The following is a 16903-nucleotide window of genomic DNA, read 5'->3' on the forward strand; positions in this document are numbered from 1 at the left end:
GGCTGCAAACAATGAGCAGTTGAGATTGAATCGAGCGACCACCTCTGCTTACCGCATGGCTATCTCACTTGATGAGCGAAGGCATCAAGCTTGTCACTTGATTTGTTGTCTATAATTCATGCAAGGGAGTAGGGGCTACCAGAAGTGAAAAATTAAAATGTGAAGGAGATGCTTTTCCAAGGTCTTTAGAAGGTTCTCCTATCCTGTGAGAAGAGATTTTATATTAAGAACTGGATTCTAGTCCATTGCCCATATAAGTAACAATTGAATGTTGTCTATGTGAAGCTAATCCAATCCGCCCCTTCAGCAATCATTAAACCATTAAATTGTGCTTTAAAAAGGTTGAAAACCTTCAATGCTCTCAAGGTTTCCGATTTTTAAAACCCTCAATTTTTTTTGGAGAAAGGTAAAAAATGAAAAATCCAAAGGTGGGATTAAACTATATTCATGTTTTTTCCGAGCACTGTATCCTAACCCCTATTAATAACCCAATCTCACGTCCATCCTTCAAACACTAATCCCCTATTATTTCTTGTGCAAGGATGTAGCACACTGTGACTCAGATTCCCATGTTATCGCCAGAGGTCTCACAATGGGACGTGATTGGGCCTAGGCAAAAGCTATGACAAATCCAAATGGCACACAATGGTGTTAATTCTGACCAAAATGTCTTGTATTCCACGGTCCTCTTTTAGCCAAAAATAAATAAATTGTGCTAAGGGCGAGTGTATGACCTGTACGACCAATTACGAAGCATAAGAGCACAAAAATGCAATCAATCTGGTCATAATCAAAAGGAAAATGAAGGGAGAGAACAAAACTCGAATGGTTTACACGGTCATCAGGTACACGCACCATCTGGGAAGAAATTCTGCTGGCTTTGGCTTCTTAAATTCTCTGAAGGGGCTCCCCCCCTCAGAGAGAGGACACACGGGGAGAGACAAGGAAGAAGAGGGAGACCTGGGGTTTTTTTTTTGTGAGGGAAGGGGGGGGGGTGTTGGATTGGTTGTGCATAACCAAATAATATATGGGTTGGTATTTGACCTTATGGAAAATATGAAAGAAAAGGATTTATCACTCTACATGTGCATTACAAATTTTCTGCATATTAATCCTTGCTGCACAAATCATAAAAGCATTAATTTTTGACTTCTTTTAACCCACATGCTGGGGAGGTTCTGGGTAGCTTTGAAAATCTTATTTCACCTTACATTGCTGTAGAGATCTTGAAGAGATTCTCAGATGTTACAGCATCACATCCAATGCATGGAAATCTTTCAAACCTCCTGATTTCAAGGGATTTTCACTTCCAAGTCCCGAGGGCCAACTGTGTGTACAGACCATACTGTTCCTCACCTCATCTTGGGAATCCATGATTGTTTGGAAACAAAATTGCAACACGGTGTTACAAAGACAGTTCCTAGTAGAACATGGTTGGATCAGCTGGAGGACCATACACAGTTCTCCAAGAGTGTGGTACGGTCCACTTTAACCGCCTATGGTCTGCAAGGATTCAGAACCACCAAGTTTAGATGACTCTGATGGGATAGTGTTGGGTAAAGCCTGTTTAGAGACTGATTTTGAAGACATACCAGTTGATTTCTCAAGATCCAATAAATTTTGTAGTGCCTCCCCCAAGAAAACGGCATCTTGAATATTGTCCCCTTCTGAGCAGAAAAGCAGAACACACAGCACTTTCAACCCTTTAACCTGCAAAACATGAGAATGAATTGTTTAAATGAACAAGTTTTTTTTTTAAATCCCTACATGGACACATTCTCTCTCTCTCTCTCTCTCTCTCTCTCTCTCTCTCGTGCCCCATGCTTGACATTTTGGAGACTGGTATACCATCTAACGGGGGCTGATGCTCCTCTCATGTTTCATATTCCCGGTGTCCCATGATGAGATTTCCATGGACAGTTTAGTTTTGTTTTGTTTCTATTTTATTTTCCGTTCCATGATGAGATATGCGGATTTCATCTATGGGGGAGGCCTAAGGCAAACTATGCATGGTAATACGGAATGACAGAGGCACACTTTGGTCAGCCCTAGACAACTTGAGCGAGACATACTTTTTTTTGGGTGAAAACCATGCTACACTGATAGAGATTTCATCTGTTATACACACTCATACTAGAGCTCAAAAAGAGGCTTGCCAATAGTAGACAGCTACAGGTTTATGAGGGTCCGTGTTAAGTGAGACAGTGCTTCATTATTGTATGCTATTTTTCTCATGAGTGAGCTGCATGCTCCAAAGAAAGTATGGAAACAAATAGGGTCCCCTTACCATGCACACTTCACAAAGACAGTTACTCTCACAAGAGAGAAAAAACTGTTGGGAGACTTTCATGAAATAATAGCAAATAAACAAGATTTTGGATTTTCAGGAAGATGTGTTGATACTTCACCAGAGATGTTAAGCCATGTCATCTTGATATCAGCCGTATATCAGCAAATAGGAATGCCTTAGTCACCAATATGGGACTTATGTGCTCGAAATTGGAGCAGCCCAAGGCTTGTTGGTAATTAACGGAACGTGTAGATGACCCCACTAAGTAAGCCCGACTTGCCAACCACATGAAAGTGTAGCTGACTATCTCGTTAAGTCTTCTGCTTTGATACATAATTTCTAGATTCTGACAAGCATGCCCAGAGCCAGCAACATAAATAGTCCACAACATTCTATACCGCCTCTTTTCCCAGTTCACTTACTATCATTTTCACTTTAGCCATGACCTACAATGCTAATCCTTCCACCCTCGATTTCAACGCTGCCAACTATAAATGTTGAAGCCAGTCACCTTACCCAATCTCTCCACAATGCTACCCACCAATAATACTTTCCTTATACTATCAAATCAAATCCAGCTGGAAAACTTCCGATAGGCTCAACTTCATGAAATAGGAGGTATGATGATGAGTGCAAGACCGCATGCAAATGTCTCGGTCTGACACGAGAAGCATCTGTTTCTAGAAGCCCATGAACAGGAATTGCTTACATTATTGTATAGAAGCAACTCTACTGATGTGTGAGGGAGTTTTGTTTCAGCAGCAATCCCTCAAAATGGTTCTTGTGGCCTGGCAAGAGGTGATGGAGAGGAGAGCAAGAGAGGAAGAAGACTAGATAAAAGGGCATATTCTTGATAAGCCACAAGGAGTTGGAAGGCCAGCGACCCTTTTTATTGTTGCATGCATACTTGCACGCCCCAGGGGCCAAAGATGGGCTGACTCCTCCACTTAAGGTTAAATTACCAAAAGGAAAAATGCTTCCACGCCTAGCTGACTCCCTCTGCTTCCAACGTCTTCACAGGCTTCCGCCTTGCTTTCAGCCGTGAACACACCCACCATGTGTATCCATGCCTAGCTAACTCTCTGTGCTTCCAGCATCTTCACAGGCTCCCGCCTTCCTTTCAGCCGTGAACACACCCCCACCATATGTATCCACACCTAGCTGACTCCTCTTGGAGATCCCTGGTAGCACGAGGTCACCATGAACACTCCCAGAAGCTCACGAACCAATGTTGTCCAGCCTGTATACAACTCAACCAGTCCAAAACAGCATATTTTGGCATCACAAATCCACACGGATGAATTCGTTTTGCTCAAATATGGCCACACATGTGGTCGACCAGCTCTGGGACAGGCTCACATGATGATGACCAGCCTTGCTCTAGGGTTTTCTTGCCTCCCTTGCTCTCCACTGGGCGCCTAGGTTGGAATTGCTATTTCCAGCCCTAAGCCTCTGCTTTTAGCAACTCGTACCACTTTTGTAAGTATCCAGAAGATGTGCTTCATGCAAGTTCCAAACACCCTGCTAAAACTTGGCCAGGTGGTGATTGAGGTGAATGATTGGCTTGACTTTTGAGTTGTTCCAGTTTTTTACTACAAAGCCGTTGGCATGTGACCCTTCTAGTCTTCCCAAATACCCACCAAGCAAGGAATTTGATGCAAAATTACGAGATAAAGAAGCTCGAAGCTAAGATTCTGCCTTTCTAGTCCCAGTTTTAAAATCTGGTCCCAACTGTGTAAACATGCTATATGCTGTCCGGCCTCTTTTAAATGAAGAGTGGACTTGCCATCATAAACCTTAACAATAAATAACATACGTTACAAAAAGAGCACACACAAAACCCATAAGACACCGCTTTAGACCCAAACGAGTAGTCCACATGCCCAAACGAGTATGCGTATGTGTCCACATGCCCAAGCATCCCTAGCCCCATGGACAATCACAAGAAAAAGTACCTCACCTTGTCCATGCAGCAAAACAATGTCACACGAAGGAAAGGACATTGTTTGGAGGTATATCCTAATCAGACCATACAGCAATTGACACATTCTGCTATGGTAGTAGAGAACTTACACATGAAATGGCCCATAAATAAGTCATTTTCAAGTCAATATAAGGCAAGCAAAGAGAGTAGTGGTCAATAGAGCGATGGAGTTTTGCAAAGCTTGCATCTGGGCTGCGATTTGTGCCTGACGTTCCGTTGAAGAAGCTTTGAGAGCTACTTTGAACTCTTGGAAATCTGATTTTGACACATAATCGTCAAAAAGATCGGCATCGGTATCTTCCGTAGCCAGCAAGCCTTCGCGGTCAACAAGGGGCTCCAACTCTGATTCTTGGGTCGACATCGTGAAGAGGGTAAGGAGAGAGAAAATTCGATCTTTACACAATAAAAGTGCGAGGGAACTTGAGAGCTTGAGAGCTTGAAAACTTGAGAGATGTGTGACAAGAAGCCCACTTAAGGGGTTTATATAGCTACCCCCAAAAGCTTCTTGAGCTTTTGCTTTTGTGTTTTTTTTAAAATATATATATATAAATATATATGTATATATGGATATATACATTCTGTTTTCTTAAAGAAATAAACACCTTTAAACCTTGGAGGGGGGGGTTTTAAAACTTTTTTTAAAAAAAATTAAACTAAAAAAAAACGAAAGCCCAAAAAAAAACGAGTGCTTTCCTTGTTTTTTTTTTCTCATCCCTCCTGGATTAGCCGCCGGCTGCTGCGTTGCTGACGTCAATCTCCGGCTGCCTGCGCCACCTCGCCTGTCGTCGGCTGCTTTCATCACCTGCGCTTCAGCCGGTGCCTTCTCGCCAGCCTACACCTGCGACAGCCCCGTGTAGGCCTGGCCACAAGGCCACGTGGCTTGGGCGCCTGCCTAGCCTGGCCGGGGTGCCTGCACTAGGCTGCGTAGGCTACATAAGCCTAGGCGCCCACCAACCTGCTGGCCGCCTGGCTAGATAGCCCTAAGCGCCTGCCCTCCTGTAGCTGCCGATAGCCCACTCCAACACCCGCCAGTACGCAAACCCGCCAGCATGTCCACCTTCTCACACACGTGCTCTCTCTCTCTCTCACTCGTTCGCGTTCAACCAAAAGCCGCTTTTTTGTTTTCTGTTTCTCTCACTGCTGAAACTGTTTATACAATTCAAAGCCATCTTTCCTCTTCTTTGCAAAGCAAACGACCCTACCATCTACCATCCCCATCAACATGGGTTTCTTTGATGAAGAAAAACACATACTATTCTGAAAACAACAGTATGCACAGAAAAAACAGCAAGCTTTTTTAACACATACCTTTCTTTGACCTCATCTTCTCTACCTACCGACTTGCTCGTTCACAAGGCATGCTCTGATACCACTGTCAAATCCCCAAGGATCTCCTCGTGATCGTTCCTGGTAAACCTGCAAACAAACGAATAAACAAACAACAAAGGGGTGCAGCCTGACTCACCTCCCATCCATGACAGCCGTGGGCAAGCCCACAGTCTTGGCTGTCCCCACCGAGCCACGAGCTGAGCTAACTAGGTTGACGTACCGACCAATCTCCTCCTCGCGACGTCCCATACTGCCACGAAGCTGCCCTCGCGGGCCTCGAGATTGCTACCGGCCTCGACTGCGTAAAGTAGGTGCACGTCTGCACTAGATCCAGGCTCCAAGACCATAGAGCTCTCACAAACTCGCGAGACTCTCTATATCTCAATAACTAACCTTGGCCATCCTTTTATAGGCTCTTGGCCGGTCATCGGGCGTCCACACTTGGGTGCCCGCCCGTCCATACTTGGGTGCCCGCCCGTTACTATATCCCTAACTCAGCTCGTCAATCAGCCTGCCTAGCTCCAAGCTTCCCCAAACCTCGAAGCTAGTCTTGCGTGCGTGTAGCACACAGTAGATACACACTGTGCACATGACATGGAGTGGAGAGGCGGAGAGAACAGTACACAGGATTGGGTCCCATTAACACTCAGAGGGGCGGCGGGCCCCACCCATAGGTATATTTACTTGTATTGCTGTATGTGTGAATGGACTGACCTGAAGGGCTGTAAAACCCTGATTTGCTGACCTAAATGACATACAGAATGCAGGTGTCAGGTGCAGGATTGCTGGCCTGAAAGTCAAAAGACCACACAGCTACATGGCCCTCATTGGTTGACACCGGGGCTAGTCATAATGTTTTGTCTTGGGAAATGTGGACCTCATTAGGCCACCCACACTTCAGACCAACTGCAGCTACCATTACTGTAGTAAACAATTCCCAATAGATGACTGTCAGTTGGAGAGCTCATATGTGCTGCGTTTTTCTCCCTACAGGCTGAACAGCCTGCATTTTGCTTCAACGCTGATTAGGGGCTGCTTCTAGACCTCCTGTATCTTGCATTTTGGGGCTGAGGGCTGCCTCAGGCAGTGGTGTCAACCTCTGGTGTGCAAGAATGATGAGATTGGAGGTGAGGACTGAAATGCACGTATATGTAGGGGGGGTGGTGGCATGCTGATCGACTTGTCCTAAGGGACTGGTCGTGGGAATAAAGTCCCTTTTTGCAATATTTGCTTGGGCCCCTAGCCCCTGATCTTGGGCACCCACAAGCCCCATGGCCCCGGCCCCCCAAATTGGGTGACCTAAGGCCTCCCACATGGATTATATCCATGTTCCCTTAAATATATAGTTTGCTAATACTCCAAATAGAGCTTTGCACACATTGGGATGAAGCATTTGACTTCCAACATGATGATGGGCACCTGACCAGTGGCCTAACAAGTGCCCGGGATGACACGACACAATACATCATACAAGAGGGTTACAATGGTGTGCGGGACTGGCATGTGTGAGCGACGTGCACAACACTAACCTTGACTACCCCTTGGCGGTACACTGGCGACTTCTCCCTAGAAAAATACTCACAAAATGCTTGGTGTGCCGGCCTTAGGGCCTTGCAGTTGAGTTGGTGTAGTATGTCCACGGCATCCAAGTGCCCACGGGATGCACATGACAAGGTAAGTGTGGGACTCAAGCTCATGATGGCATGAGGGGGGGCATACCTGGTTGCTCCACACCAAGACCTACCACATCACTTCTCCTCCACACTGGGGAGATTGAAAAAGGAAGAATTCAGTTTTAGCAGCTCGTATGAGATGTATTGAGATAGCATCTGGGTGCCCTGGTAAAGATCCAGCCATGGGTTAAAAGCCAGGTCCGCCATGGGAGGACCCTGCCTGCGAGGGAGAGTCTCGTTGTGCTCTAACTCACAAGTTCGGGTGGATGTTTGCAAGAAGACGAGCGCAATCTGCTCCTTTGGGGTTTTTTTCTTCTTCTTCTTTTGAGGGGGGAGGGGGGGGGATAAGTACAAAGGGTCTTAAGTCCTGTGCATGAGCGTTTTTGGGGGGTGAGGAGGTGGAGTGATTTGGGTGGGGGGCGAGGGAAGGTTGATTCCGTTCCCTACGGGGTGTGTGGGAAAACAGTTATCCTGTTTTATGTACAAAAGCAAAAAAAAAAAATCCTGACAAGGCCCAAGTTCTTTATAATCATATCTTGGTAAATCAAGCCTAAAGAAACCCAGTTCAATGTACTAAAGATTTGCATACATGAATGAGCATTACAAAAGAGGAACCCAGCACAATCTGTAAAAATAATTGTGAAAGAGATTTCCGTAAGTGATTGAACATAACAAAAGAGGAAACCTGCACATTTCATGGAAAGAAATGCGACTCCTAGCATAATCACCTATGCTCATACCTTCAACTGCATTTCACTCACACACAGTAGATAACTCTGGAGCATAGTCTAAAATATTTGAAAATCAGAACTCTTGGAGCCTTGAGGGAGAAAAGGAGAAGTGCATAAATGGAAATTGAGTATTGAAATTGTAAGACCACAATTTTATTACTTGCACAAAATTGACATGAAAGAGTATGATTCACTTCAAAAAAGTGCACTTTCCACCTCAATCATAAAAGATAAAGACAGGTATCCTATTGAAATACCTTGCAGCATGAGAACAATGATGCAAACGGTTGACTCGGATAGTACATTTCATCAGTCAGCTGAACTTCACAGCCCTCAACATCCTCATCTACCTCCTTTGAAGATTGAGTCTCAAGTAATCTCCACGGCTCACTTAAGGGCAAAAATTCTTCAAATTTCTTCCATCCCAACTGCTCGCATCTCTGATCCGTGCCATCTGGATTCGCAGTGGAGATGTACCTTATCGGTGAGCTGTAATTAAATCACCACAATTGCAAAAGTTAACAAGAATTCCTAAAATCCGTTAAGATACATGCCTTGCAAGGTTGCTTAATTCATAAAAAAATTCGCTTATATGATTCCAACCATTTGCATTTAGTTTTAAAACCCTATCTTAAGAGAGATCTGAGATGTCTCATGAGAGCTCTCGGAGACCACCATTATGACAGATCTAGAGCCTAAAAATACAAAAGATGCAGATGGCCAAGAAGTGCAGCTTGATCAAGCCCTTGTCTAAGCTTCAAAGCAAAGAGGTGCAGACACACACTCTATGACTGTGAGTCCTGACCAGCATCAAAGCCAATGTGTTTACTGTTTCAACATGTCTGCAGCTTTTAGAACCAGTACAAGGCAAATGTCAAGAGGTCACTTCAGGCAGAGTGGATGTTCAATGGCAAAACGGTTGGAGTATGGCAGCAACAAGGATCTAACTGATCCCCTCAGACATTGCTCAAAACTATTTGTTACGACCCATACACCAGGCAACACGTGGGACACGTACACACTGATACGCAGAATTTACACGCTAGTAATGTGGGGGACACATGGGCATTGTGTGGGAAAACCAGTGGCGGCATACTATTGCACATCACTGCTTATATTAGTAAGTGTTTAATGTTCGTGGGTAACAGTTGTAGGCCAAAGACTCAGTGATGTATAGCATGGGGGGTATGCGTGAGGATGGTGTGTGGCTGGTAAGGTAGATGAGGATGTTGAGGGCTGTGAAGTGTAGCATGGGCCTTGCATGGAGGCTTGACATTTGGTATCAGAGCTACATGATTTGTTCTTGGCTATGGAGGAAGGCATGCTGCAAGCTTGAGCGTGGAGATCAACAGTTTGCAAACTCGTTTCGCTACAGACTTCCGTTGTTTTTTCCCGTCGACATCCGTTCACTCGTCCATTGTCGTCGTCGCCGCCATTGCAGCCAGCTCTAGCTCTTTGAATCTAGCCTCGTGCCCAAAAAACGTGAGAGAAGAGAAGAACCCAAAAATAGCTAAAATAAACCTAGCTTGGCATACCATGTTTAACCACCCAACCATTATATATACCAGTGACCCCAGGCTTCCAGTGTATACCTTACTAGCCACACACCATACTCACGTGTCCCCTGTGTCCCCACTAGCTATCGCCACAAGCACCAAGGTGTGGTGCTTTCTTATGCAGCCAGCCGGGTCTTCTTCTCTTGCTCTCTCTGGACTTTGCTACGCACACAAGCCATCACCGCCGTTTGGTCGTCGTCGATTCTCAACAGAGGAAAAAAAAAGGCAACATTTTCTTTTACAAAAAGCTTTTTTTTTTAAAAACAAAAGCCTAAGGTTCTCTACTCCAAGGTTCTAAGAGGCAGTTCATACACGGTGAATCTTGGGAAAAATCTTTCCTTTCGGTGGTCCATTGCATGTAACACCTATACATATGTGCCAACCCGCAAAAAGTGAAGGCTTATGTTATGCTTGTATCGGCAAGCATCAAAGACGTGATTGTCCATTGAAGAAACTACGCAAAGCTGCAAATATGACCACTGAGCCTATAGATTCAGATCACAGGGATGATCTAGAGGAAGATTTATTGGATGATACACAAGAGCAAACACCCCAACATTCTACTAGGATACTCTTAGTGTCAATTGAGAAACGTGTCACATGCACTCTGCATTGTAGTGCATGGTGACAAGATGGCTCAGCATCAGTGCAACACTATACAGCAGTAGAACCCTTGAGGATTTGATATTTGTTGTACGCCATGACCCCATTGTAATCCTCAGTCCAAGATATGTCAAGCACGGGCTACATAGGTCATTCCTCAGCCTAACAGAGTCAGTCAATCAAGTCCCTTAACCCACTTGGAGAGAATCATTCATGCATATAGAGTTAGTAGAAACCTTAGGGTTTGCATCAGAGTATCGTTGCATATTGCATATCATTCATCTCATATGCACAAAGACCACCTAGACCATTGCAGAAGCCTTGAATATCATCCAATATTTTTACCATATTTAATAGCATTTTTTACAGGCATTTTTACCATATTATTCCCAACATTATCCATTTATGCAAGTCGTGTAGCAGTCGGCCAGCTTTCAGCCAGCCAACCAGCACATGAGAAGCATATAAATAGCTCAGCATTGCAATCATTCATCTCATCTCATAATCATTGGAGTCAAGCGTTTTCCTTCAGCACAAGGAGCCTCAACGCATGAGCATTCAGCCCTACATCATCAAAATGCAGCATCAACAGCATTCAGCCACTAGAAGCACTTCAGTACCTTGCGTTTTCAGCATACATACAGTTTTCAGCATTCACACACTTCATTGTTTTGGTGCAGCCCTACCGGTGAAGGTAAAACGCATTCATTCATTCATTTTCAGCATATACACACAGCCTAGAACAATCCCAATCAGCCCCTTCTCTCAGCCTCAGATTTGCAGCCTTCCTACATTCCATTGGAAGAGTGCATAGGCTTGAGATCAGTCATCATTGGTGCTTCTACAACCGTGTACAGTTCAGCCTGACTCTTAGTCTTTAAAGGTCTTGCATTTGGCTTATCTACAGTCCCAAGTCAGTCCTTCATTCATTCTCTTCAAAGATAATAAAGCAAATACTCCTAGCAATAGGAGAGGGCCCTTCAGTGGTGGGTAATTTGGGACCCAATAAGGTGTGCAGATCTATATCTCTCTCTAATCTCTTAAAGTTTGAAGTGATAAAAGTGGACTGCTAAAGACTCGCGAAACTCAGGATAAAGAAGGCTGTGTGAGACTTGTGTGACAGGATCCTTCACTACGCATAATTCCACTGCATGTTACAAAACGGGTACCCACAGCAGCAAATACAGTCTTATCTCTAGAGACTAGTCACGGTTACTTGTTTCCACTTACTATAATGAAGTGTTCGATTGAAGGCAAACCAGTGAAAGTACTCTTCGATACAGGTTCTAGAGTCTAGCCATAATGTGGTTAGTTCTCAACTTGTCAAGAAGTTAAAGTTGAAGACTCAACCATCACCATATCAGTACACAGTTAAGCTAGTAGATGGCAAAGGAACAGACATTTGAAACCAACAGGTTGTAAGCCTTGGTCTCACCATTTAATCCTACTTTGAGAAGCTCAACTTTGATATTACTCGACCAGCACGTTTTGATGTTGTGCAAAGAAAGAAAAGCATGCACGGAAGAAACCTCTCATCGACTTCACAACGCATGTCCATCAATTCATGCATGAGGGGAGGGCACATCTTAGGTTGGGTTCAAAAACTTCCAAGTGTTATAGACACGCATGAAAGTGGAACTCCAACTTGTAATGCCACAAAATCTTGCAAGGAAGAAGCCTCTCATCTACTTCGCAATGCATGTCCATCAATTCATGCATGAGGAGAGGACGCATCACATAAAAGGTAAGCCAGATCTACCCAAGAATGCATTAATTACTGTTACACAAATGCTTAAAATCTCTTGTAAGTCTCTCTTTTTAGGTTAGGTTCAAAAACTTCCAAGTGATATAGACACGCTTGAAAGTAGAACTCCAACTTGTAATGCCACAATCTTTGCAAGAGAAAGAGAAAATTCTGACGGAATTTTCTGATGTTTTCAAATCTAACCTACCCTCTTCTTTGCTCCACGCAGAAATGTGGAGCATCGAATAGAGCTTGTGCCCGGTGCCACTGCGGTCAATAGACCTCCGTACCGGATGAGTTTGGTCGAAGAGAACGAGGTGATCGAGGAGTACCTAGCACAAGGACTCATTCCATAGTCACAAGGGACGGGGGATGGTAGCGGGGGACGGGGACGGGACGGGGGACGGCCATAAGTAGGGAACGGGGATAGGGGAGGGAACGGCACTCAAAAAATACTTTTTTTTAAGTTTTTCTACTCTACACTTATTCTACTTTGGAAGTACATCAAAATTAGCACAAATTTACACTAAAATGGTAAGCTTTTGAGCATAGTCACAAGGAACGGGGGACGGGGACGGGGACGGGACGGGGACGGGGACGGGACGGGGGACGCGGACGGGGGAGGGAACGGCACTCAAAAAATACTTTTTTTAAAAGTTTTTCTACTCTACACTTATTCTACTTTGGAAGTACATCAAAATGAGCACAAATTTACATAAAATGGTAAGCTTTTGAGTCATATTAACACCGGATGGTGGCCGATTGTGGCCAGATAGCATGAGACGATTCTAGAGAAGGTTGGCACACTGCCAACCAGGCTACATGCATATGCGGTGAGTTATGATACACCTACTGCATATGGGCTGTAAATTTTGGGTCCGTTGCGGCGCGCAGTTTCACATCAGCCTACTTGGGGGAAGGTCCGGAGGGGGGCGTGAGCCCCTCTCTGCAGGGGGTCCGACCGTCCCCCCGGTCCGAAGGGCCGTTTACGCTAAACTCCATGCTTGTAGCCTTGTAGCCTTGTTCTTATATAGACATTAGATAGGCAAGAGAGAGGCAAGGGCAAGTGAGAGAGAGAGAGAGGCAAGGGCAAGTGAGAGAGAGAGAGAGGCAAGGGCCAAGGCCCAAGGCCCCAAGGCTCAAGCCTAAAGGCCAAACCTCAAGGCAAGAGAGAGGCAAGGGCCAAGGCCCAAGCCTCAAGGCCCAAGCCTCAAAGGCTCAAGGCCTCCCCAAACGACCAAGCCAAACGGCTAGAAACGGCCCCGCAAACGGCTAGAAACGGGCAAAAGAAACCACAGAATGGCTCCCTGCCGTCCCCCCACAGCCGTCACCGTTCCTACTGCCGTCCCCTTCACCATCCCTTGTGAGGGACGCCTCTAGGGGGACGTCCGACCGTCCCCTGCCGTCCCCGTTCCTGAACCATCCCGACTCGGCGTCCCTCCGTTCCAACAGTCCGTCCCTTCCGTCCCCTGTGACTATGCTTTTGAGTCATATTCATATTAACAAAATACGCCGATCAAAGAGTAAAGGCGTTGACAGTTGATTATATTAATAATTAAGTAGATACAAAATGAGTCATGACTCAAGAGTCAAGACTAAGCCTTAAGTAGGCACAATACATGGAAGGACTCAAATGAGTCAATGACAAAAAGTGCTAAAGCCTAGAGGCTAGAGCTAAGTAGTAAGGCCCATGAATCATGATCCATGAATGATCATCCACATGAAGTGCTGGCCTCATGGTGATGGATAGCTTGTGCTAAAGGAGCATCAAGCTCATTCTCACTCTCATCCTCACTGGCATGTTGCTGCTACACCTCATCCTCTTGTTGCTCTTCTTGTTGACTCATCTCCCACTCGGTGAAGGGATCTACCTTCTTGGTCATGCTCTTGCAAAGCATTCGCAAGTTCGCGCTGACGAAGACAAGGTCATTGGCACGTCATTGGCACGCTCTACTCCAAGTCGGTTCCTCTTCCTAGAGGCAATGTGGCTGTAGGTGCTCCAAGCAAGAGGAGCTGACGGCCTGGCTAAGTATGCGGATGGCCAGCTGCTGTAGCTCCGGTCCATCCGAACCAAAGTCCTCCCACCATAGAGCAACACCAACTTTGGAGCGGTCAATCTGTGCATCATGACAACCATAGGAGCCATGAAATGACCTGTGCATGGAAAGCTGGTCCCTAATCTTGTGTCTAACCGATGCATCAGGCACAAGACGGTCCAAGATGATCCTCCATCCAGTGCTCATCTCCCGGTCGCTCTCCTGCTTGTTGCCTTGGAATTCTCGGTCCACCACATAAGCTACTGCATGCAATGGAGAGTAGTAGGAATTCCACCTTCCTAGACACAAGGCATGGATCTCCTCGTATTTGTCTTTGTCAGGCACGAAGTCTTTCAACTTCTCTATCATGCGATCCATGGCCTCGTAAACCTTGCCTATGCATGGTTGCATAGCGTCTACAATCCTCAACAGGTGGACTATGGGCCTCACCATAGCATCCGTTGGTCTTCACACGCCCCCACCAAGAGGCGTCATCCGCCCATAATCTTCACTCTTGGCCAGTGTTTGTACAGGACTCTTGCATGTGGACAAACTCGTCACTAAGGAAAAGCCCCCTCAAAGCACCGCTACAATCCTTCAACCGGCCCAACATGAGGAAGTTGTAGGCAAACCGGGTGTCCGAATATTTGAGGAGAGAGAGAGAGAGAGAGAGAGAGAGAGAGAGAGAGAGGACCTCTTGTTGAACTCATGCCAAAGTCTTTGGTGGGTTGAGGACAAAGGAGACCATGGTGTTGGTCTTCTCAATGAGCGGGCTGATCCATGGCAATGCCCCTATGTCCTTGAGGAGGTTGTTTAGGCAATGAGCCGTACAAAAGGACACTGTGACATGTCCATACATACCTTGGAGGATAGCTCCCACCGCCCTATTGGAAGGCTCTCCATTTGCAACAAAGCCCACTACATGCTCGGGGCCAATGATCTCCATGGTGGTAGCCCACTCTGCCGCAAGCACATCCGCGCTCTTCCCGATGCCGGATGCATCATGAGATGAGATGAAGTACATCTCTCTCAGAAAGTAATTTACTAATGAGAAGGAGACTTGGATGATGAACACATGAATGATGAATTGGCAATGATCGATTGCACTTACCTAGCCGCTTGAAAGACAATGTAGTCGTTGGAAGAAGAAGCGGGCCACCGCAATATCCACCTCCTCCTTCAACTTGGGGTTCCAATTCTCCCCAAGTGTAGATTGTCGCCGTGGGCCACGCAAGGATTGAGAGGCCGTGGAGATGGAGGGTGCCGGCGTCATGGATGGAGCAACATTCCGACTCGATGGTGAAGGTGATGGCGTGCATGATCCCGATCCACCACATGACTCCATCGTAGAGGCTTGAGTTCCTCTCCCCATCGTCGTGGGGTCCATGGCCACTCGTGGTGTCCTTCTTGCCGCTTTGACCACCTCGTAGACGACAAGCTTGTCAAGAAGTTCTCGTCTCTTTTCGGGCGTGACATTCGTGCAAAACCGCACCTCATGCCCACTCTCATGCAAGAGGTGGGCCCGCACTTTGTCGGCCCCACCTGCTCGTTGGTACATGCAAAGCTTGCATGCCCATGGCTGAGAACCGCCTCCATAAGCGGATGGGGTGTAGTTAACCTCCTCCCACCATGTCCATCCCATCGTCCTTCTACAGGAAGCCCCGGCACGTGAGGAGGATGCCATGGTTGAAGATGGCTTGAGCCTTGAGAGAGAGAGAAAGAAAGAAAGAAAGAAAGATTTTATTAACGTCTTCCAAAAGACCGAACTCGGCCTATGAGACAAATCAGTAGAGAGAGAGAGAGAGAGAGAGAGAGAGAGAGAGAGAGAGAGTAGAGCCTGGTGTGAGAGGCCTGGAACTTGGAAGTTGGAAGGCTTGTGGGAGAGAGACTAGAGAGAGTAGATACACTCATAGAGTGTGGCTTGCCGCTTGAAGCTTGAGCAATGAGGCTTGAGCAATAAGCAAAGTGCCAAAGACTCAAGACTCAAGAGACTTGAAACTTGAAAGTTGCTTGAAGGTGTGTGTGCGTGCTTGTAGCCTTGTAGCCTTGTTCTTATATAGATAGGCAAGAGAGAGGCAAGGGCCAAGGGCCAAGGCCCAAGTGGCAAGAGGGGAAGGCATCCCCAAAACGGCCAAAAAAAGGACCGTAGCAAGGCGCAACGGCTCTCTGCCGTCCCCCCACAGGTCCGTCCCCGGCCAACAGATGTCCCCATCCCCCGTCCCTTGTGAGGGACGCCTCCAGGGGGACGTCCGATCATCCCCTTCCGTCCCCGTTTCTGATGAGTCATCCTGGGACGGCATCTTGGCGTCCCAAGCTACCGTCCCTTCCGTCCCCTGTGACTATGACTCATTCACCCCAGTTTCTCACCGTTCGCTTCTCCACTTTTGCTAGTTAAGAAGAAAAATGGTTCTTATCGAATGTGTAAAGATTATAGAGCCTTAAATAAACTTACTGTTAAACATCGATATCCAATGCCAAGGATCGATGATATGATAGACGCTCTAGGTGGAGCTAAAGTCTTTAGTAAGACAGATTTAAAAAGTGGATATCATCCGATTTTTATTAAAGACGAAGATGTATCTAAGACTGCTTTTTGTACACGTTTTGGTCATTATGAGTACCTTGTAATGCCGTTTGGGATTACAAATGCACCAGCCAAATTTACGATGTTAGTGAATGATTTAGGCCATTCATGGATAATTTTGTGGTGAATTTTATTGATGATATTTTGGTTTATAGAAAATCTTTTCTGGAGCACGAACCACTTGTTTACAGTCTTTGGTGTGCTCAGGGAAAATGTGTTGTATGCTAATAAACAAAAGACTTTCCTATGTCGAGATGAAGTTGAATATTCATGACACATTATATCGGCACTAGGTGTAAAGATGGGTCCGAAGAAAGTAACAGTAACTCCAGCTCTGCATCATTGCTGGCAACCCCCTCCCCGAAACCCCTAG

At 46.0% G+C, this 16903-nt stretch overlaps 1 protein-coding gene across 1 annotated transcript in view; it reads right to left on the bottom strand.

The window, feature by feature from the left end:
- Positions 1-1086: 1086 nt before the first annotated feature.
- The window catches only part of LOC147628889 (clast3-like protein), a 56717-nt gene continuing 40900 nt past the window's right edge, over positions 1087-16903 (bottom strand). The window contains exons 5-7 of the mRNA XM_086812067.1: positions 8265-8496; positions 1593-1710; positions 1087-1503 (exon numbers count right to left, since the gene is read on the bottom strand). Coding sequence (XP_086668193.1) covers positions 1421-1503; positions 1593-1710; positions 8265-8496 — 433 coding nt within the window. The 3' untranslated portion in view covers positions 1087-1420. The remainder of the gene's footprint in view (positions 1504-1592; positions 1711-8264; positions 8497-16903) is intronic.

Source organism: Cibotium barometz, chromosome 18 (assembly GCF_041138505.1).
Source record: "Cibotium barometz isolate CiBa-2024 chromosome 18, ASM4113850v1, whole genome shotgun sequence".
NCBI lineage: Eukaryota > Viridiplantae > Streptophyta > Polypodiopsida > Cyatheales > Cibotiaceae > Cibotium > Cibotium barometz.